This window comes from Berghia stephanieae, chromosome 1, assembly GCF_034508935.2.
Source record: "Berghia stephanieae isolate SIO BIC M18660-M18661 chromosome 1, UCSD_Bste_1.3, whole genome shotgun sequence".
Lineage (NCBI taxonomy): Eukaryota > Metazoa > Mollusca > Gastropoda > Nudibranchia > Aeolidiidae > Berghia > Berghia stephanieae.
In genome coordinates, this window is record NC_088360.1 from 126428076 (window position 1) to 126451781 (window position 23706).

The following is a 23706-nucleotide window of genomic DNA, read 5'->3' on the forward strand; positions in this document are numbered from 1 at the left end:
TAATTTCTTTTTTACCAAATATTCAGACCATTTTGACTAAATGATAGAATTTCCCTGTTTCCTTTTTTTTTTATTTGTAACAAAATGTTTTTTGTTTACAGATTCTTCATGGTTTCAAGGCTCAAGTTGGTGAAGAAAATTGGTCAAAATTCTCTGACCAGTTCCCTCAACCACTGAGGGAAAGACTGACTGCAAACTATGGTGTGTGATATTGCTTTGTGTTGAAGGTAAGTTTTCTATTTGGATCTCATTACTGGTCAGTACTGAAAATCCAAACCCCTCTTTCTGGGTGGGGTTCTTGACCTCCCATAGTGGGCGGGGAGGTACTTACTGTGTCTTCTATCCTTCTATATCTGTTTTCCAACTTGCTTTCTGTCTTTGTGTCTTCTATCCTTCTATATCTGTTTTCCAACTTGCTTTCTGTCTTTGTCTTGGAATGAGACTACTTGGTTTTGTCCTGGCCCTGGCTGAGAGGGAAACAGTCAAATGTATAGTTATTGTTTTGGAAGATGATATTTTTACCTTGTAAATCTCTCTTTTATGTATAGTTATATTTGTTATTTTGAATTTATAGTGTAAGCATTTCAGTGTATTCCTCTTAGTAGGGATCTTTGCTCGTGTCAGGATGAGACTTTTAGGTGATCTCAAACATTGATGATATGCTCTCGGAATCTACACCAATTCCCTATTTGTTCCATTCCCCTTTGTCTTACCTTTTCTTGGGTGCTTTAATTGTAATTCTTGAACTTTTTACTATCCCATATTCTCCCTTTTTACTGGTGCTGATATGAACTAAATGTGTTGCAAGCGCCGTAAAACCCTTAAAAACAAACAAACCCCTCTTTTTCTTTTTTCCCCTCTTCATCACTCTTTGGTTATGTATGGTAACAGTAGTGTACCACGGTAATAGCTAAGCAATATGTGGTTGTCAAATAATTCAGGGATTGTAATGAGTTTTTATACACTCTTCTTTTTTTTTTAGAGAGAGATTTTTTTTCTTGTATATCATCTCTCTGTTATGTTCTATTATACTTCTTAGTTTTAAATATATTTGTCTTTGTAAACATTTGGGTTTATCCTTCATACTGGGATCCTTTGCTTCTACCTCCCTTTTTTCAATCAGTCACTTTCATCATACTTTTTATTTTGTACTTTTAACTTCAAATCTATAACTTCAAAAAACATCTTCCTTTTAACTTGTGCTGAAATGACCTAATTGTGCGCAAGAGTTGTAAAACCCCTAAGAACAATGTAAGCGCACCCTGTTTTTTATAACTTTGGTCGAATCAGATTGTGGGTAAAAGCCCTCGACTTACTTTGTATGGTGGGAAGGTCACTTACATTGCTTTTTGTCTTATCTTGGAATGATACTGCATGCCTTGCCCTGGGTTCCTTTCTTCTTCCTTTTCCTCTTATTTTATACATAGTAAAAGTATATCTCCTCTAACGGTTTTTAAGAATAGGATTAAATATTTGATTGTGAAACAGATATAAAAACACCTGCAATTTATAAGATGGTGATTGTCAATTTCACAGCAGACAAAATTTATTTCAAGTCAATATATGTCCACTCTGCTGACTTTTTTGTCAACAGTTGTGCCCTTAATTGTTTGGTTGTTACTGGTTAGCAAGATGTGGAAAGCACTTTTCGTTCTCCCCTCTCCATTAATTAAAATTTTATGACACTGTGCACTAATATCTAAATCTATGATAATTTCTTATTTATGTTTTATTTAAACAGGCTTCCACATCCATCCAGTATTCTTGGAGTCCACATCAAGAATCGCACTACCAATATTACTGTGGCATATATTCCCTATTTGGAAGACAGCACTTAAACTCTTATGAGTGGGATCAGGATTTGGGAAAAGGGAGGCGGGAGACAATGTTTAGAACTATCGTATTATGCTTAACAACGGATATAATGTTCAAATTCAAACTTGTCCATGATGATATGTTGTCCCTTTTGTGTTAAGGTATTGTACTTCAACATATATATGTGGTCATGCGTATTAATATTTGAAGGCTAGAATTGTATATTTGATAACTGTTCCAGTGCTCATTCATTGAGAACAGCCATTAATTTATTAAGTAGTAAGCTTTGTTGGTAATTATTTTTGACTGGCATTAGTTAAGGTGTCATTTCAAGTCATTCAGTTTTATATATGCTTAAGGAAATTTCAATTCAGCTATTGTCATCAAGACGTCTTTTCTCACCAAACACTTTTCGGTGTTGTACATGTTCTCGCCCAATGTGTTTTTGTCTCCGTATCATGTGTACTAAGGGAACCACAAACAGCGAAACATCCAAGCTGAATGTAACATAATATTCTTTAAATGATTGCTTCTCCCTGTCTTGTTTTGGTTGCTGTGTTCGCAATCTAGCAGTTCAGGTTTTAAGCAGTCTGTGATACTGAGTTGTTATTTGTTTTTTTCACATTATCTGTCATGTCATACTCACCTTTTTCCATAATGCAAATATTATTATTTTTATTATCATAATATTGTTGTTGAATCTTTATCATTAATTTACTTAAGTCTTTCAGAGTATGACATTGTCAGTAATTGTGATTTTTGGCGCTTATCAGATAAATATACACAAAGGTTTTTAAAATATTTATTATATTGCTTTATTAATGCAAAGCACATTGGCATGATCTTTTATCGTTTCAGAAGTGAGAGTATGATGTGTTGGAAAGTGAGAGTAAGCTTTATTGTGTGACTGTGGCTTTCATAAGGACATGTTTCAGAAGTTTTTGATTTTGGGATTGATTTTATTCCTCCTCCCCATCAGAACAATGTACATACATCTTTGTCGAACCCCATCGTTGTCCCAGAGAACTTACTTCAATGTCTTGAAACATTCTTGGTACTTACATTAACAGTACTCTTTCATGATGTGACTAAGTTCTGTTTTACGCACACTTGTATAGATCATTAAAAAAAACCTGTGAATTTTTATCATGGTGCATCACTAAATCTTTCCCATTTTCTCAGTATTATGTAGTTTTGTATGCCATTATCAAATGATTAAGGGGTCATGCCAATAATGTTTTCCATATTTTTATGTTTTATTTTTATATTTTTTAAATATTTACTCAGTAGTTTCAAGGTCCCTGTTTATTTATGGTGTGAATGGTGTGAGTTGTGTATGTTGTTAGTTATCTATTTATTTATATATTTCCTTTGGTTACGATGTTTGCAAGACTTTGTTTTAAATTTTTGCTCATATCCATTTCTGTGTTGTGCTATCTCCAATGAATTAACAGCATTGTTGCTTTTAAAAAATGATTAAAAGGGGTTTGTATATATGTTGTTTTGTTGTTTTTTTTTCATTTCAGTAGAGTCCTTTTTTTGTAAATTTTTGCTGGCACATGATATTGATTTAGTCACTATTGAACTGATTACTATGTCTTTTACTATCATCCACTTCGGTAAGTCTTATCTAATTTGGCCCTCTTTCTTATTCCAGGCGCTTTCAAAATCTAAAAAAACATTCTATCCCTTTTTTATTGGATGGACCTTTGAATGTATTTTTCTGTTCTTGTCATTGAATTAAACTTAAGTTTGGTCAGTTCTTAACTGGATTTCTTTGATGAATTGTTGAATTTGATAATGTCGCTTGGATGAGAGCGTGTACTATTGTCTGTGAGAACCCATCTGAGTGTCTCCCTTTTAATGGATGTCTATTGTTGGCGTTCTATGAGACTTTGTGGTGTTTGGATGACCTTAGGATGGGCACTTAGTTACAATGCTTGAATCTACTCCTTTTTTAGGCCTATATCTGACTGTCCTGTAAGTTGTGTACCAAGTTCTTTTTTCTAGTCATTAGCATGGCCCATGGCCAATGCTGTAATCTTTAAAATTTGATTTACTTAAGAAGGTTTACTCTATAATAAGTATCAAAATTACCAGAGCAAGCAATATTACCCAGAATGTCATAGGTACAATAAAAAAAAAATTTAAAACAGAAAACAAAAGATTGTTTACTTAGTAAATCAGATATAGCAAGTTGTTGTCATGGGCTTGTCATCATGGAAGTTGTCTGTGCTTATTTGGTTTTGAAACAAGGAGATATAATGACAGTGGCTACTCCGAAACCAACATTTCATAACCTATTTATCTAAAAAGTAGAGTTTAAGACAGATATTATTATATTGACATTGTACGGTTTGCGGTAAATTGTCCAAAAAATGGGAAAAGTAAGACAACATAAAGGGAAGTCAATTAGGATGATTCGGTGGCCCTTAAAATGGTTGATTTTATAATTTAGGACATTTCACTTAATTTGACTTTAAAGTCAGTTCTTGTGGTTTGTTTTTGAAGTCCGTTTTTTAGACCCTGTCCTCAGCTCTGGTAATGACATCAAATAAGGAAGCACCCTCTTGGATGGGGTTCCTGACCTCCCATAGTGGGCAGGGAAGTACTTACTGCATCTTCTATCCCCCTATATCTGTTTTCCAACTTGCTTTCTGTCTTTGTCTTGGAATGAGATTACTTGGTTTTATCCTGGTCCCCTGGCTGAGAGGGAAACAGTCAAATGTGTAGTTAGTTTTGGAAGATATTTTTTTTCTTGTAAATCATTTCTCTGTTATGCACTGTATTAATGTTTTCTTTATATTATGTATGATTTGTAAAACATCTGAGTGTATTCCTCTGAGTAGGGACCTGTGCTTGTGTCTGGATGAGACTTAGTGAGCTCAAACTAAGTACTTTGATAGTGTGCTCTTGGAATCTACACCTGTTTCTTATTTGAACCAATTCCCCTTTGTCTTACCATCATCATTATCATCTATATTGCTTGTGCTGGAATGAGACCATTTTGTATTACATGGCCTGGCAAATAGCAGCTATGCTGATAGGGAAACTGTCAGATGGATTTGTCTTTGTGAGAGATGATACTTTTTCACCTTAGGAAATCATACCAAATATGCCAATTATGCAGGTATAATCAGTTTCCTTAAATTAATCTGCCAAAATGGACCAAAATTAAATTTTACTTCTATTTCGGATGTTTGCACCGAAATCTCAGAGAAAAATTGGTGAATATAATAAAAGTTCAATTGCTTGTGTGTGAAAGAAATGGAAATATGACCAATTTGAACATTGCATCAATTTTGAAGTGGCAATTCATAGAGGCAGAAATATTCTTGCTTTGATAAAGGTTTTCTCAAGAAATTAAGATATTTTTTTTCCCTTCAAATTTTTATTTATTTGTTTATTTATTTTTGTTTGTCAATGGCAGGTTTTGTTTATTTTGTGAATATTTGAGTTTATCCTTCATTGCGGAATTCTTTGCTTGTGGCTAGATGGAACTTATAGGTAATGCCAACATAGGCACATTGGTGGATCACTTGTGGAATCTTCTGTTCTCTATTTCAACCAGTCCCCTTTTAGATTTTTCATTGGTTCTGAGCATTTCAGATCTACAACTTATCCCTATCATCTTTCTTGTTACAGTCACTGAAATGACCTAACAGTTTCGCAATGCTGTAAAACCTGTTTTCTGGGTGGGGTTCCCTACCTCCACAGTGGGCAGGGAGGTACTTACCGTGTCTTCTATCCCCGTATATCTGTTTTCCAACTTGCTTTCTGTCTTTGTCTTGGTGTGAGATTGCTCGGTTTTGTCCCGACCCTGGCCGGAGTCCTTGACTGGGAGGGAAACAGTCAAATGCATAGTTATTGTTTTGGGAGATGATATTTTTTTCCTTGTAAATCATCTCTCTGTTATGTGTTATTATATTTGTTATTTTTAATGTATAATGCAAGCATTTGAGTGTATTCCTCTTTGTTGGATTTTGTGCTTGTGTCTGGATGAGACTTATAGGTGATCTCAAACTAAGTGCATTGGTGGTATGCTCTTGGAATCTACATCTGATCCCCATTTGTTCCCAGTTCCCCTATGTCTTACTTTTTCTTGGGTGCTTTAATTGTAATTCTAGAACTTTTTACTATCCCATTTTTTTCCTTTTTACTGGCGCTGATATGACCTTAATGTGTTGCAAGCGCCGTAAAACCCTTAAAAACAAAACAACAAACAAACAAAACCTGTTTTTTTTTAAAACACCTATGTATAAGCCCTGCTAAAAAAATTGTTTTCATACCAGCATTGATTATGTGTATTCGAAGCCTGCCATTGAGATCCATCGTAAAAAACATTTCAAAAACGGATCTGACCATTAAATTAAAATTTGAAGGGCGTTAATAAGAATGAAAGGGGTATAAATTTTAATAAAACCAATGAACCTGTTCTTTTTGTGGTGGGAACTAGAGAAGAAAAAACTATATAAAATCCTACCTTTTCCATTCTAAAAGCCTTGTGACTGGGGTACCCTGATGGTAGATTTTTTTTTTAATTGTGATATCTCAATCTTTGTCCTCTTTATTGATTTTATTAGACCTGTAAATTCTCAGTCAATTAACTGAAATCAGTCAATTTGTCAAATTCAAATATTTAAAAAAAAGGAAAGAAAGAAAGAAGTGAAGAAAGAAAGAATTCACAAATCGTAGTCGAATGACCGTAAAGTAATTAGGAGTGTTCCATAACGCTACGCATAGCTCATGGGAGCCGTTAATATTAACGATGGATTTATTGCCAAGGCTAAGCGGCGCTTTTTAGAATTGGCGTGACTGAACACATCGCAGTGTAATTTCACACAGCCTTCGTTAAATTATTTTTTCACTTTCCAACCTGTCGTGATCCCAACGGTAGCCAATTTTAACTGAGCCTCCGAGCGATAAATTTCACTGTTTCGTCTAAGCCAAAATTGACCACAATTACAAGCTGGGTTTTAAAACTATAAAAAAAAATAAAATGCGAATGCCGGAAGTAACATCTCGAGTAGATGGTGGAGACACCTTTAAATCGAAAGTTAGATTAGGATAGATTGATACAAGCACATTTCGATTGCCTCACATTGTAAACAAACTGGTTGACCGTTTCTTCACTGATTGAGTACCTGATTATAAGGAACAATGGTAAGTAGCCTAATTAATTCCCGTGCAAATCAGGACGTTTTCTGCCATTGTTTTGCTCAAGCCCAAGCGAGCTTGCTGTTTTGTGGCGATTTACCTTCATTTCGATTCTTTGAATTTTTCCGCTACGCCTGCCGAAGTTTCTTCTTGATAATTCACTTCTACTTAATAATTCAGTGTATTAGCCAGAAGTCATATTTATTTAAGTTTTTTTTTCTCTGTCATTTACTGTTGAAAATCAAGTTTGCTCGTTGCTACATTATTCTAATGTTCTCACAATGGCTGAGCTGTTCGTGGATCGCAATTCAGACTTGTCGAGCATCGATAAAGTTAAAGATGTGAGTGTGAGGAATAAATTCAATTGGTCATGGCTAGAAGTTAAAGATGATAATGGTGATTATTTTTCTGACTATGTCAAAAAAAAATTCCAGAGGCAGGAATATGACTATGACTTTGATGAAGTCATCTTTACCTATATGATTATGAATGACATGCTTATTTAGCATTCCTTCTACATCAAATTATGGCAGTCATACTTCCATAAGAAATAACACCCACTATTTTAATGTATTGTATTTATCACTCTCCTCTCCATTTTAAAAATAATTGAATCTTCAGTTTGTCGAAGAGTTTCAGTCAATTTTTATAGAGCTCATTTACAGGTCTATTTTATTGAGCTGGCCTCATTTTTATTTGTTGAAACAAAACCATTTATTTTAAATGTCATAGCCTCAATGTTTCTTGTGTTTTGTTTTGTTGACGTTGTTAAAAATCTGTTGATAGCTGGATGTAATCAATTTGTGTAAAAATTGGGAATGATCCTGAGTGAATAAGGCTAAGGTAACAATATAAGTTAAGGTAATAGCTCAAGAATTTCAGTGTTACCAGTAGTTATAAATTATTGTAAAATGCTTTTAAGATATTGTGTGAATATGCTGTCTTTTTATTTGTAAATAAAAGCATTGTCTATATATATTGTTTTTCTCTCTGGTTTATATTTGATTTATTTCACTACGGCTATGTGGTCTTGTGGTATGACGCTCACCTTAGGATAAAAAATGTCCTGAGTTTGTGTCCCGCTCCGAGTGGTGCATAGATAAATCCTTGGAAAAGGCTCTTTATTCACTTTCTCTCTCCGTACTGGGGTGTGAAATGAGTATGTGGCGGTTAACAGCGTTGCCTCGTGGGAAAAAAAGCCAGTGATGCCAAAACTCCGGTTTCACCGGAAAAAACTCCGGTCTGGAGCAAAAAATTCCGGGCTCCGGGCAACTTCTGTCAAATTCCGGTGAGGTCAATTTGTTCCAAGGATACCCCCCCCCCCCCCTTTCCAATAGTATTACAACCATCATCACTACCACTACTACTACAACCACATCATCATTACTACCACTACTACTACAATCACCACCACCACCACATCATCATCAGTACCACAGCTACTACTGCAACCACCACCACCACATCTTCATCAGTACCACAACTACTACTGCAACCACCACCAGCACATCATCATCATCACTACTGGGTGGGGATCCTGACCTCCCATAGCGGGCAGGGAGGTACATACTGTGTCTTCTATCCCCTTATATCTGTTTTCCAACATGCTTTCTGTCTTTGTCTTGGAATGAGATTACTTAGTTTTTTTCCTGGCCCTGGTCGGAGTCCTGGCTGGGAGGGAAACCGTCGAATGCATAGTTATTGTTTTGGGAGATGATATTTTTTTCCTTGTAAATCATCTCTCTGTTATGTTTAGTTTACATATTATATTATATGATTGGTAAACATTTGAGTGTATTCCTCTTAGTTGGGACCTGTGCTTGTGTCTGGATGAGACTTTTAGATGATCTCAAACTAAGTACATTGGTGGTATGCTCTTGGAATCTACATCTGATCCTTATTTGTTCCCAGTTCCCCTATGTCTTACTTGTTCTTGGGTGCTTTAATTGTAATTCTAGAACTTTTTACTATCCCAATTTCTTCCTTTTTACTGGCGCTGATATAACCTAAATGTGTTGCAAGCGCCGTAAAACCCTTAAAAACAAAACAAAAATCATCATCACTACCACAACTACCATCACCATTACATTCACCACCACCACATCATCATCACTACCACTACTACTACAACCACCACCACCACATCATCATCACTACCACTACTAACACAACCACCACCACCACCACATCATCATCACTACCACTACTACTACAACCACCAGCATCACATCATCACTACCACTACTACTACAACCACAACTACCACATCATCATCACGACCTCTACTTCTACAACCACCAGCATCACATCATTGCTACCACTACTACTACAACCACCATAACCACATCATCAATACTGCTACTACTGCAACCACCACCACCACCACATCATCACTACCACTACTATTGCAGCCACCACCACCACATCATCATCACTGCAACTACCACTACTACTACAACCACCACCACCACATTATCACTACCACTTCTACTCCAATACCACCACCACCACATCATCATTACCACTACTACTACAACCACCACCACCACATCATCATCATCACTACCACTAATACTTCTACAACCACCACCACATCATCATCACTACCATTACTACTACAACCACCACTACATCATCATCACTCCCATTTGTACCTCAACCACCAGCACCACCACATCATCATCACTCCACCACTACTACAACCACCACCACATCATCATCACTCCACCACTACTACAACCACCACCACATCATCATCAATACCACCACTACTACAACCACCATCACAACCACATCATCATCACTACCACCACTACTACAAGCACCACCACCACCTCATCTTCATCACTACCACAACTACTACTACCACATCATCACTACCACTACTACTACAACCACCACAACCACATCGTCATCACTACTACTACTACTACTACTACTACCACTACTACTACTACTACTACTACTACTACTACTACTACTACTACTACTACTACTACTACTACTACTACTACTATTACTACCACTACTACTACTGCTACTACTACTACTACTACTACTACTACTACTACTACTACTACAACCACTACAACATCATCACTACCACTACTAATACAACCACCAGCACCACATCATCATCACAACCAGTACTACTACAACGACTACATCTACAACCACCACCAAATCATCATTACCACTACTACTGCTACAACCACCACCACATCATCACTACCACTACTACTACAACCACCACCACCACATTATCACTACCACTCCTACTACAATACCACCATCACCACTACTACTACAACCACCACCACCACATCATCATCATCACTACCACTAATACTTCTACAACCACCACCACATCATCATCACTACCATTACTACTACAACCACCACTACAACATCATCATCACTCCCATTTGTACCTCAACCACCAGCACCACCACATCATCATCACTCCACCACTACTACAACCACCACCACATCATCATCACTCCACCACTACTACAACCACCACCACATCATCATCAATACCACCACTACTACAACCACCATCACAACCACATCATCATCACTACCACCACCACTACTACAAGCACCACCACCACCTCATCTTCATCACTACCACAACTACTACTACAACCACCACCACATCATCATCACTACCACTGCTACTACAACCACCACATCATCACTACCACTACTACTACAACCACCACAACCACATCGTCATCACTACTACTACTACTACTACTACTACTACTACTACTACTACTACTGCTACTACTACTACTATTACTACCACTACTACTACTGCTACTACTACTACTACTACTACTACTACTACTACTACTACAACCACTACAACATCATCATCACTACCACTACTAATACAACCACCAGCACCACATCATAATCACGACCAGTACTACTACAACGACTACATCTACAACCACCACCACATCATCATTACCACTACTACTGCTACAACCACCACCACATCATCACTACCACTACTACTACAACCACCACTGCCACATCATCATCACTACCATTTGTACTACAACCACCATCACCACCACATCAACATCACTACCACCACTACTACAACCACCACCACGTCATTATCATCACGACCAAAACTATTACAACCACTATACCTCCACCACATCATCATCACTACCACTACTACTTCAACCACCACCACCACCACCATATCATCATCACTACCACTAACAACAACCACTATCACATCTTCATCATCACTACCACTATTACTACAACCACCAACACCACATCATCCTCACTATCACCAGTACTACAATCTCTACCATTAGGTTTTGGCACTTTACTTCATTTGAAATAAGGAAACTTTGGGATTGTATTTGGCAATGTGTTTATGTATCATAAAATAATTCTAATCAGTTATCTATTAAGAACTATACAATATGTAAACACAATACCATTCCAATTCCTTTTTCTTGTGTGCGGAAATTCCTCTTTCGGCATTGAAATTCCTACGAGTGGTGTCTGAAACTCCTGTGAGCCATATTTAAAGTTGGCGTCTCTGAAAAACTGACGTCAACAGGCATGGGATCATGTCTCGTCATATATGATGAGTTGCTGGTGGCTTGGGACCCCTGTAAAGCGCTTTAAGCAGGTTTAGTTGATATTGCGCTATATAAAAGCTGAAGTTTTTATACTTATAATGTATGCCTGGAAATACACTGTACCTCAATTTAGGGTTGAGGAAACATTTTTCTGTTCTGTAATGGTGGGTGGGATGACCGTCATTGGAATTCTTGGGGTGGGGGATCATTGGCTACTTCTTGGCCAATATAGGGTCCTTTGACCTCCGATGGTGGGCAGGAGGTCACTTGCTGTGTCTTCTGTCCCTTATATCTTTTTTCCAACTTGCTTTTTTTCCCATAGTGGGCAGGGAGGTACTTAATGTGTCTTCTATCCCCCTATATCTATTTTCCAACTGTCTTTCTGTCTTTGCCTTGGAATGAGATTATTAGGTTTTGTCCTGACCCTGACTAAGAGGGAACAGACAAATGTATAGTTAGTTTTGGGAGATGATATTTTTTTACTTGTAAATCATCTCTCTGTTATGCGCTGTATTATGTTTTGTTTATGTAATATATATGATTTGTAAACATTTGAGTGTATTCCTCTTAGTGGAGACCTGTGCTTGTGTCTGAATGAGACTTAAGTGCTTTGATAGTGTGCTCTTGGCACATGTTTCCTATTTGAACCAATTCCCCTTTGTCTTCCCTTTTCTTGGGTGCTTTAATTGTAACTATCCCATTTTCTTCCTTTTTACTGGCTCTGATATGACCTAAATGTGTTGCAAGCGCCGTAAAACCCCTAAAAACAACAAACTTGCTTTTTGTCTTTGTATAGGAATGAGATTTCTTAGTTTTGTCCTGGCCGAGTCTTTGTCTTGGAATCGAATGTATAGTTTGTAGTATTTGTAGGTTTAGGAGATGCTTTTTTTTTTTCCTTGTAAATCGTCTATTACTTTTAATTGTAAATCTGGAATGTTTTTACTATCCCATTTTCTTCTTTTTTACTTGGGCCGAAATCACCTAAATGTGACGCAAGCGCCGTAAAACCCTCATAACAAAAGGATTCCTTAACGCTAATTCCCCAAAGTCCCATGGTGGACAGGAGGCCCCTTACTGTGTCTTCTGCCCCCTTACATCTGTTTTCCAAGTTGCTTTCTGTCCTTGTTTTGGAATGGAATCACTTGGTCAGAGTCAGTTCTTGGTTGAGAGGTAAACGGTCAAATTATGGGTAGTATAATTTTGGGAGATGATTTTTTTTTTTCTCTTGTTAATCATCTCTCTTTGGTATTGTTATGCTTTTTGTTTGAAATTGGTCTGTAAACATTTGAGTGTATTCCTCTTACCGGGATCCTGTGCTTACGTCTGGTTGATACGTACAGGGGATTTCAAAGTGCACTGATAGTGTGCCCTTGGAATCTACATCTTTTCCCTATTTGAACTGTATTCCTCTTTTTACTATCCCATTTTCTTCCTTTTTAGTGGCGCTAAAATTACCTAAATGTGTCGCAAGCGCCGTAAACCCCTTAAAAAACAAACACTCTCTCCAAGTCATTTGCCACCCAAGGTGGGCGGAGAGGTAATTGTTGCTGTCTTCTATCCCTCGATATTTCCTTTTCCAGGTTGCTTTCTGTCTTAGTCTTTGTCTTGGAATGGGATTTACTTGTTTTTGTCCTTGGCTGAGGGAAAAACTATCAACTCAAATGCACAGTATTAGTTTGGGATTATTCTTTCTAGTAATTCATCTCTGTTATCTATTATCATTTTTGCTTTGAATAAATTTTGTAAACATTTGATTTTATTCCTCTTACTGAGATCCTGTGCTTATGTCTGGATGAGACTTTAATGTGATCTCAGACTGAGTAGGTACACTGATATGTATGTAAACTCTTGGAATCTGCTTCTGTTCCCTTTTTTATCCAGTCCCCTATTGGCGCTGGTATGAAATAAATGTGTCGCAATCACCGTAGAATCCGTTTAAAAAGTCATGTGCCCATACCATATGGATTTGTGTCCCAGGTTTAGCCTGAGTCATGCTGGGAGTTTTGTGCTGAGATGGAAATAAGCAGATTTTTTTTTAATTGAGAGATATATCTTTTCCACATAAATCATCACTCCATTAGTTACGATATTTATTTTTTTTTTTAATATATCATGCTTATTTTGTAACAAATTGAATGGCAGATCCTGTAGATCTACTTCTCGGATATCTGTTGAACTTCTTGAACTTCAAGGGATCTCTAGCCAACAGCAACACTTAACATGTAAGACGAGGCATGACGCCTGTTGGGCAATATTACAATTTTTTTCCGGACACAGAGACAACGCTGTTAAAGGCCAGGTACTCATTTTACACCTGAGTACGGTAAGAGAATTTGAGTAAAGCATCTTATCCAAATACTCAACTATGCGCCGCTCAGGACCTTCAGATCCGAAAGCAAGTATCATGCCACTTATCATACCACTAGACCACATAATAATAATAATAATAATAATAATAATAATAATAATAATGTAGTAACGTATGCTACATGTCCACGTTGGAAGTCTTCAGCCAGTCTTTAAATTCGTCACCACAGTTGAGGACAGCCTCGAAACCTCCCGCCAATCTCATGACGGAGCAGTGTAGGATGACGTGGCCTGCTGTCTCTGGCGTTCCCTGGCAGTGTGGACACGGCTCACTCCTTCAGACTCCATCGATGCATGTTTGCAGCAGTCCCACCATGGCCTGTCAGTGGTTGATTTGATGCAACCCACAGTTTTCGATTGTCATTCCTGAAGTCTGGCATAAGTTTTGTTGGGTCCTTGATTACTTTACCTCCATCGTTGGGAGCCAAGGTGTTTGTGTTGATTTGAGGTATCCTGTTATTATGCGCATGTATTCTCGGAGTTTGATGTCGAGAATTGTCCTGTGGGAACTTATTGTCCAATCAGGGGTACAGTATTCTCCGACGCTATAGCAGAGTGCTAATGCTGACGTTCTTAGGACTCGTTGTGGTGGTCCCCGCTAATTTTCTAAGGAGCCAATTTTATGTTTTCTCTAGTTAAGCTGTCTGTCAAGGGACTTCAAGGTATTTTGGATTTCTGTCATCTGGAAGGATATTTCCGTCAATTAAAATGTTAAGGGTTTTGTTGTTCACGTGAAACGTAGTGGACATATATTTTATGGTGTTCATCTTCAAATACCATTGGACGAAATATTCTTTAGCTGTGATGTTTCCTCGCTGAGTGTCTTTTCTATTTCTTCCCAATCTCTTGATTGATGGGCCAATACCCAGTCGTCTGCATAGCCCAGTTAGAGTGATTGGCTGACAGGCATGTCACTGATATCGATGTTGAACAGTGTGGGTGCAATGATTGATCCTTGTGGTACACCGTTCTTTATCGTGATTGTTTCCCTTTTCTCCCTTCCTAGAATAACATGGAATTTTCTAGATACGATCATATTTGAGAGGAGTTTGAGGGTTTTCTTGTAAAAATTATTCTGGCCAATTTCAACATTAATCCTCCAGTACAGACTGTATCGTAGGCCGCAGAGGTCGATTAGGCCGGCACCAGTCTTCAGTTTCTTTTCAAATCTCCATTCTATAAAGGATGTAAGTGCCAAAACTTGTTTAGTTATTACTCTTTGTTGTCTAAAACCTGCCTGCTGTGCGGGTCCATTTGTCTGTATTAACAAGGGATGATTCTTGTAAGTATGATTCATTCTAGCAATTTATACAAGCAGCAAAGTAGTGAAATTGGTCTGTAGCTGGATGGTTCTGTGGTTTGCCTGGTTTAAGGATGGCAATGATCTTGTTTCCATAGTTGTGGATATTTACCCTTGTTCATGATATCTGTGAATGTGTTTGCCAACCAGTCAACCAGTCAATTGCTTGGGGTCTAAGGTAGGTGAGCATATCTAGATAGATCCTATCTATACCCGCAGCTTTCCCAATTTTCATTTTCTTCAGCGCTTCTTTCATTTCATTTGGTGAAACTGGCATAGAGAGGAATAGGACTTGAGGAGATTGTGATTTTAATATGCCCTGGCATTCTTTTCTGACACCATTCTCAATTTTGTGGTTTGGTATGTCCTTTCCTCTTTGTTCTATTTCTTTGGATATTGATGGCGCTGTTCTTATTTGGGATGACTCAGGATTAAAAAAAAAATTATTGATTGCCGTGCATGGCAGCTCAAGTGAACTCAGGTCCAATTTTTCTACCACCTCAATCCACCTTTCTTTTCTTTTTCCATGTAGAGACTGTAGTAGTTCCTCCGCTATATTTTCATCATGTGTGTCCTCGTACTTCTTTACTACGATTTGTCCAGCAAGGGATATTGTTTTCGGAAATCCCGGTGGAGTCAATATTTAATGACCATCTATTCCACTTACTTTTATTTAACTTTAACATTTTTTTCTCTTTGAGGTACTAAGATCACGTTTGGGGAATCTACCGATGTTTTCGTATTTTGGCTCTATTCTTTGGCACGCATTGTCAATGGATTTAGAAAATGCACCCCAGTCAGCCTTTAGAAAGTTCCATCTGGGTTTCGGTATTGAATGTGTCATGGGGATCTGCATGCCTGTTGCTATTAAGACGAGGCGATGTTTTGTATGCAGAAAGTCCAAAAGGTATAAGATTTCCATTTTTATTTTTTGAAACATGATGATGATGATGATGATAATATTAATATAATACTAATAATAATAATAATAATAATAATAATAATAATAATAATAATAATAATAATAATAATAATAATGATACTACTACTACTACTACTACTACTACTACTACTACTACTACTACTACTACTACTACTACTTCTATTACTACTACTACTACTACTACTTCTAATAATAATAATAATAATAATAATAATAATAATAATAATAATAATAATAATAATAATGATGTGGCTTGCTGAAGGCCACTTAACGCGGTGGATATTCGAACTCGGTATCTTTCGGGTAAGAAGCAAAGTCTATACCATAGATAACAGTCTGGTCTATACCGCCGAGCCACACTGACTCCAACCGCCCCCCCCCCCCCCCCCCCCCTCGCTCAAGTTGCTATCGCAAGGTGTAAGAGAGTAAGCCTATGAAAAAGGTTATCTAAGAAATTTGGTGCAAAACTGTCAATTATAGGTATATCAGCAAATGGGTTTAGTGAGTACATAATGCAGGCATATCAGTTAAACTTGGCCATTGCATGATACGTTTTGGGCAGTTTTTATGTCCAAGTTACTGGACAGGTTATCGTGTTGAGTACTATTTAATCAATCATTTAAATTGGTTTAGGGGTGTTGAAACAGCTGAAAGGGGCATTTATCAAAATAATGTTATATCATAAAAGGCGGGGTTTAACATCAATATGTAGAAATTGACGTTTCAGGTTTGAATATGATTTGGTCTTACTCTAAACCCTCTTCCGCACTAGGACAGGACTGTCCTGGGACAGTCCTGTCCCAAATCTGTAACATATAGAATTTAGAGAAATCTTCCGCACCTATTGGGACGGGACAAAACAGTCCCGTTGTGTCCCAAGCCGTTGTGAAATGCTACAAAATCAACGGGACAGGACTGTCCCAGTCCCGTGTTCATATCGTTTGTGATAGTAGAAAAATATAGCAGACTTCCGCACTAGGACAAAAAAGTCCCAGACTTGGCGGCGCCGTGTCAAAATTGAAATGCCTGTCTTTATTTTCTGCATCCATACTACTACTACTACTACTACTACTACTACTACTACTACTACTACTACTACTACTACTACTACTACTACTACTACTACTACTACTACTACTACTACTACCACTACTACTACTACTACTACTGTTGCTTCTGCTGCTGCTAATGCCACTAATATATTAATCAGGGCTGAGAATCTTCCGCCTAAAGGCGGATTTCCGCCTAAATGGTAGTTTATCTCCGCCCATCCCATCACATTTCCTCCTTTTTCAAATTTGCTGTGTCAAACATTTTCCTCAAAACCACAAAATCACCATTATGTCTTATGTCATATTTTGACACCTGTGCTCAGTCTCGTGAAATTTGGTGACGGTCCCGTTTTTATGACGTTGGGCCAGACAGTATGGCACCAGATGTCACAATTGACACAGAAGACCAGTAGTGTTCTTTGATTAGTTAGTTGATGGTGGAAGGGGATGGACAAATGGGTCTGGATTTTTTCCCCCTGTTGTAGGTACCTATTGCCTTTTTAATCTCTCTCCCTATTGCCTTTTTAATCTCTCCCCCTATTGCCTTTTTAATCTCTCTCTCTCTCTCTCTCTCTCTCTCTCTCTCTCTCTCTCTCTCTCTCTCTCTCTCTCTCTCTCTCTCTCTCTCTTTTTTTTTTTTTTTTTCCCCCTTTGCCTTTCTTTCTATTTCTCTTTTCTTCTTTATTTTTTTTTTTTGATATAGAATTCAAAAGGTCAATACATAAGTTATTCTGGTAAAGAAGTCTCTCCCCCCCCCCCCCCCTCCCCTCCCCACTCCTACCTCTCTTTCTTTCGCAACTATCCATTAAATCATCTGGTATATAGAGATGATATATTAGAACAAAGCAATGGTGATTGGCTTAGTTTAATCTTTTTTCCTTTTACCTTTGGACTATGGCTTTAAATTTTAGAGATTCTTGGGTTGTATTTATAAGCTGAATAACTACTAGGTTTCTTTGCTTGTGTTTGATCGATAGACCGAGCAATTTTCCTCCTTTTTGACAAATTGCTAATTATCATCACTGAATAAAAAAACACTCACCAAAACCACTACATCAACATCTCTACCACCGCTACTATTACAATCACCACCACATCATTATCCCTACCACAACTACTACTACAAATAGCACCACATCATCCCTACCACCACTACTACTACAACCACCATCATATCATCATCCCCACCACCACTACTACTACAATCACTACCACATCACCCCTACCACCACATCATTCCTAGCACCACTACCACAACTACCACCACATCATCATTCCTACCACAACTACTACTACAACCACCACCACGTCCAGGCAAAGACACCACCGTGGTCCATACATAGACCAAACATAAATTTGGACCTAACAAAACTGGAAAAATCACAAACAGACCCACATATTTACAAACAGACACTAAAAGCAATATTACAAACATACAAAAACCATACTCACATATTTACGGATGGTTCAAAGAGCGCAGATGCAGTAGGATGTGCCTATCACTCATCGGAAGGCACAGGATCACTTCGCCTGGATAGAAATGTTTCGATCTTTACAGCTGAATCGAGAGCAATCCTAAATGCTCTCCGTTTGGCTGAGAGATCGAATAAAAATAAATTCTTGATCTTGTCTGACTCGCTGTCCGTACTTAAGGGGATCTCAAATTTTTATTGCACCGATCCAAGACTCATAAGTATCTTGGAAGGTGCAAATAAATTATTTATTAAGAAAAAGAAAGTTTGTTTTCTCTGGGTACCTAGTCATGTGGGTATCCAGGGGAACGAAGAAGCGGATCGACTGGCAAAAGAGGCGGTGAGCCAAGAATTACAAGAGGGCAGTAAAATCCCACACGCGGATTTAAAGATCAATATAAAAAAACATGTCCGAAAGGAATGGGAACGATCCTGGAGTCGAGATGTACATAACAAATTAAAACAAATTAAAAGTGACCTCGGCCCCAGACCCAACTCGAGGCTAAAAAGAAGAGACGAGGTAAAAATAACTCGACTCCGGATCGGACATACTGCCCTCACTCACCGTTTCCTTCTGGAGAGGGATGAAAAACCCCTCTGCAGAACATGTAACTGTGACCTCACAGTTCAACACATTTTAATTGAATGTACAGAATTAGAACAGATAAGGTCACAACATTATGATAACAGAGACTTGAAGTCTCTGTTCCAGTCGGTCGATCCGCTTACAATTTTAAAGTATCTGCAGGAATGTGAACTCCTGCAGAAATTGTAAATAGATATTTTTACTCAACAAACATGTAACTATTATGATTTTATAAAGATTTTATTACAACAGTACACGTTTTGATCAGCTATGGCCCCTCAGGGCCGATAAAAGATTGATAAAAAACAGAAACGGGCGCTTAAATGACCTAAATAGTGTCGAAAGCGCCGTTAAACACCTAAAAACAAAACAAACACCACCACATCATCAACCCTACTACCACTACTTCAACCACCACCACATCATCATCCTTACCACCACTACTATTACCACCACCATCACACCATCATCCCTACCACCACTACTACTACAAATAGCACCACAGCATCCCCTACCACCACTACTACTACAACCACCATCATATCATCATCCTCACCACCACTACTACTACAATCACCACCACATCATCATCCCTACCACACTACCACACCACCCCTACCACCACATCATCCCTAGCACCACTACCACAACTACCACCACATCATCATTCCTACCACAACTACTACTACTACAACCACCACCACATCATCAACCCTACTACCACTACTTCAACCACCACCACATCATCATCCCTACCACCACTACTACTACAACCACCACCACACCATCATCCCTACCATCTCTACTACTACAACCACCACCACACCATCAACCCTACTACCACTACTACAACCACCACCTCATCATCATCCCTACCACTACTACAACTACAACCGCCATCCCTACCACCATCACTACTACAACCACCACCAAACCATCATCCCTACCACCACTACTACTACTACAACCACCACAACATCATCCCTACCACCACTACTACTACAACTACCACCACATCATCATTCCTACCACAGCTACTAAAACCACCACCACATAATCCTCCATACTACTACTACAATCACAACCTCATCATCCCTACCACTGTTATTACTACAACCACCACCACATCATCATCCCTACCACGGTTATTACTACAACCACCACCACATCATCATCCCTGCTACAACCACCGAATGTTGTAATTACACTTTTGAAATTCCACGAGGTGTGTCAGAAATTGCTGCAAGACAAATTTTGGATCGCATCTCACTAAATTTTAGTGAAATTCAAATTTATAGGTTATGGTCGCATGAATGGGTCATGATCTTCACGATGAAAAATGTCCTCCTTTTTTGTGACCAGTCATTCTCACCCCTGATTAATACCTACATCCCTTACATTTTGTATTTATTTCCAATTCCATTGTATTTATTTTCCAACAATAGTCCACACTTTATTTTAGTTCACTGTCTTCTATACTGCATTACACAGTTCCTACCCGCCTCCCCTCTTTTAACATAATTAAGTACGCACCTTTTATAAATTTCTATTGCTCTATTTTAATTCGTGCTTCCTCACAAAGTAGCATACAATTTCCTGCCCATCGATGTTTTTGTTTATGCATCTTAACAACGCCACTACCACATTATCTCATTCGTCTGTAGTTTTTAATTCATCATGTGTTGTTGATGAAGGGGAAACCCGAAACGTCCATTTTATCTGTTTTCGTATATTAAACTGAAGCTTACATTCAATTTCACAGTTATGATTTATTTATTTATTTAAATTCTGAATATAAAAAAGCAAGAACAATTCAAAAAATAATTCTATGTGATGAAACCACGTACAGAAGGCATAGCAACATAAACATTTTCGGCAATTTAAAAACGTATGTTTATAAATATAATTTAAGAAGTGTCACACTTTGTGTGTAACGTGTCTAAAACCGGTCGCACATCTATTCGGTACCTTGTGGGATCAATTATCTTTATCGTTATTCATTTCGGGAATTTTCAATGAAAATATCTTTAAGTAAGTCCTTCTGAGCCACTTGGACTCATTGTAAGACAAATTAACTCCTTTAGAGCCTTGTAGCCAATGGTGCAGGAGTTATTCCGGTTTCAATAGCGTGAAGCGGACAATTAACGTATTTGTTTGAAAACCTTTGAACAGGACGCAGATTACTATCCCAGCTTGACAGGTACCCTTTTACACCTGAATGGAGTGAGTGATTGGAGTAAATTTTCTTGCTCTAGAAAGTACAAATTGGCTTCGATCGGAATCGAACACAGAACCTCTGAGTCCAGAGTACAACGCGCCATCTTGCCTCCTAAGCTTATAAATCCGGAACTTATCCATGTTGCTGTAGCGTTGAGCAGACAGATAACAGTTTAAAATTTAAAAAATAAAATTCCCTTTTTCATCCCATAGGGGAAATTTTTCTCGAGTGTCTATTCCAAGGGAAGACTGGAATAACCCAGGCGTCAGCCGCAATGCAGCGCCGCAAATTGAGCTAGGGCGAGGTATAACCCAGGCGTTAGCCGCAGTGCAGCGCCGCAAATTGAGCTAGGCGAGGTGACTTACTCAAGGCAACACAGCGCATCAGCGGGTGATCGAACTGATGCCTTTCGGGCACGAAGCAAAGACCGTACCACCGAGCCATGCTGACTTTCTAATATCCTCTTGAATGATGCTTGTCCGTCAAAGATTACTTTCATCAGCGAACTGGTACTCATTTGCACCTGGGTAAAATGAGGTGATTCCAAGAAAGTCATTTTAAGATAAGATCGGAGGTCACCTTAGAGTCTACGGAATTGACCCTTGAGCAATCTTTGGGTCATTAAAGGATGCACCCAATATTGTTTTCTCTTTCAATTTGTCTTTTTTTTTCCACGTAGTAAAGCACAGAAATATGCAACCTCTATTTCATCCATTACTACTACTACTACTACTACTACTACTACTACTACTACTACTACTACTACTACTACTACTACTAGTAGTAGTAGTAGTAGTAGTAGTAGTAGTAGTAGTAGTAGTAGTAGTAGTAGTAGTAGTAAGTAGTAGTAGTTGTTGTTGTAGTAGTAGAAGTAGTGGTAGAAGAGGTGGTAGTTGTAGTGGTGGTAGTAGTAGTAGTAGAAGTAGTAGTAGTAGTAGTAGTAGTAGTAGTAGTAGTAGTAGTAGTAGAAGTAGTGGTAGTAGTCGTAGTAGTAGTATTAGTAGTAGTAGTAGTAGTAGTAGTAGTAGTAGTAGTAGTAGTAGTAGTTGTTGTTGTTGTAGTAGTAGTAGCAGCAGCAATAATATTACTCTTGCTATAAGAATATTTCATGATTATATAAATCTTATGTAAACAAATCCCATTGTACAGTGTAAAAAATCATTATCGTCATGTCTTATCTTATGTTGATTCATAAAATGTGAATTATTAGAGTTGTACCAAGGACTTATTTTTTTAATTATTAATTTATAATTCAAACTATTAAATAACTAGTCTATTAATTAGAAGATTATACATTATTATTATCACCATTATTATTATTATTATTATTATTATTATTATTATTATTATTATTATTATTATTATTATTATTATTATTATTATTATTATTATTATTACTATCATTGTTTGACTTGCTTTATTATTGATTTTATTTACTTGATTTGTTGATGAAAATATTATATTCTTGTATGAGTTATATTGACAATTGCCTACAAATAAACTTTTGAATCTTGTAAAAAAAAAAAAAAAAAAATGCATTCGCGCAGGTGTGTCCCGGGACAGTCCTGTCCTAGTGTGGAACCCCTTTTGAATAGAAGTTTTCTCCAGTGGGACAGGACAAATTTGTCCTGGGACTGTTTTGTCCTAGTGCGGAAGGAGTCTTAACCCTCTTCCGCACTAGGAAAGTCCTGTCCCAAATCTGTAACATATAGAATTTAGAGAAATCTTCCGCACCTATTGGGACGGGACAAAACAGTCCCGTTGTGTCCCAAGCCGTTGTGAAATGCTACAAAATCAACGGGACAGGACTGTCCCAGTCCCGTGTTCATATCGTTTGTGATAGTAGAAAAATATAGCAGACTTCCGCACTAGGACAAAAAAGTCCCAGACTTGGCGGCGCCGTGTCAAAATTGAAATGCCTGTCTTTATTTTCTGCATTCCTACTACTACTGCTACTACTACTACTACTACTACTACTACTACTACTACTACTACTACTACTACTACTACTACTACTACTACTACTACTACTACTACTACTACTACTATTTCTACTGTTGCTTCTGCTGCTGCTAATTCCACTAATATATTAATACCTACATCCCTTACATTTTGTATTTATTTCCAATTCCATTGTATTTATTTTCCAACAATAGTCCACACTTTATTTAGTTCACTGT

At 37.8% G+C, this 23706-nt stretch overlaps 1 protein-coding gene across 2 annotated transcripts in view; it reads left to right on the top strand.

The window, feature by feature from the left end:
• The window catches only part of LOC144963060 (transportin-1-like), a 40780-nt gene extending 32834 nt beyond the window's left edge, over positions 1-7946 (top strand). For both annotated transcript variants that reach the window (XR_013643564.1, XM_078896677.1), the window contains 2 exons: positions 102-227; positions 1742-7946. Coding sequence is in view for 1 of the 2 variants with exons in the window: in XM_078896677.1 (XP_078752803.1) it covers positions 102-209 (108 nt within the window). In the remaining variant the exon portion in view is untranslated. The remainder of the gene's footprint in view (positions 1-101; positions 228-1741) is intronic.
• The last annotated feature ends 15760 nt before the right edge of the window (positions 7947-23706 follow it).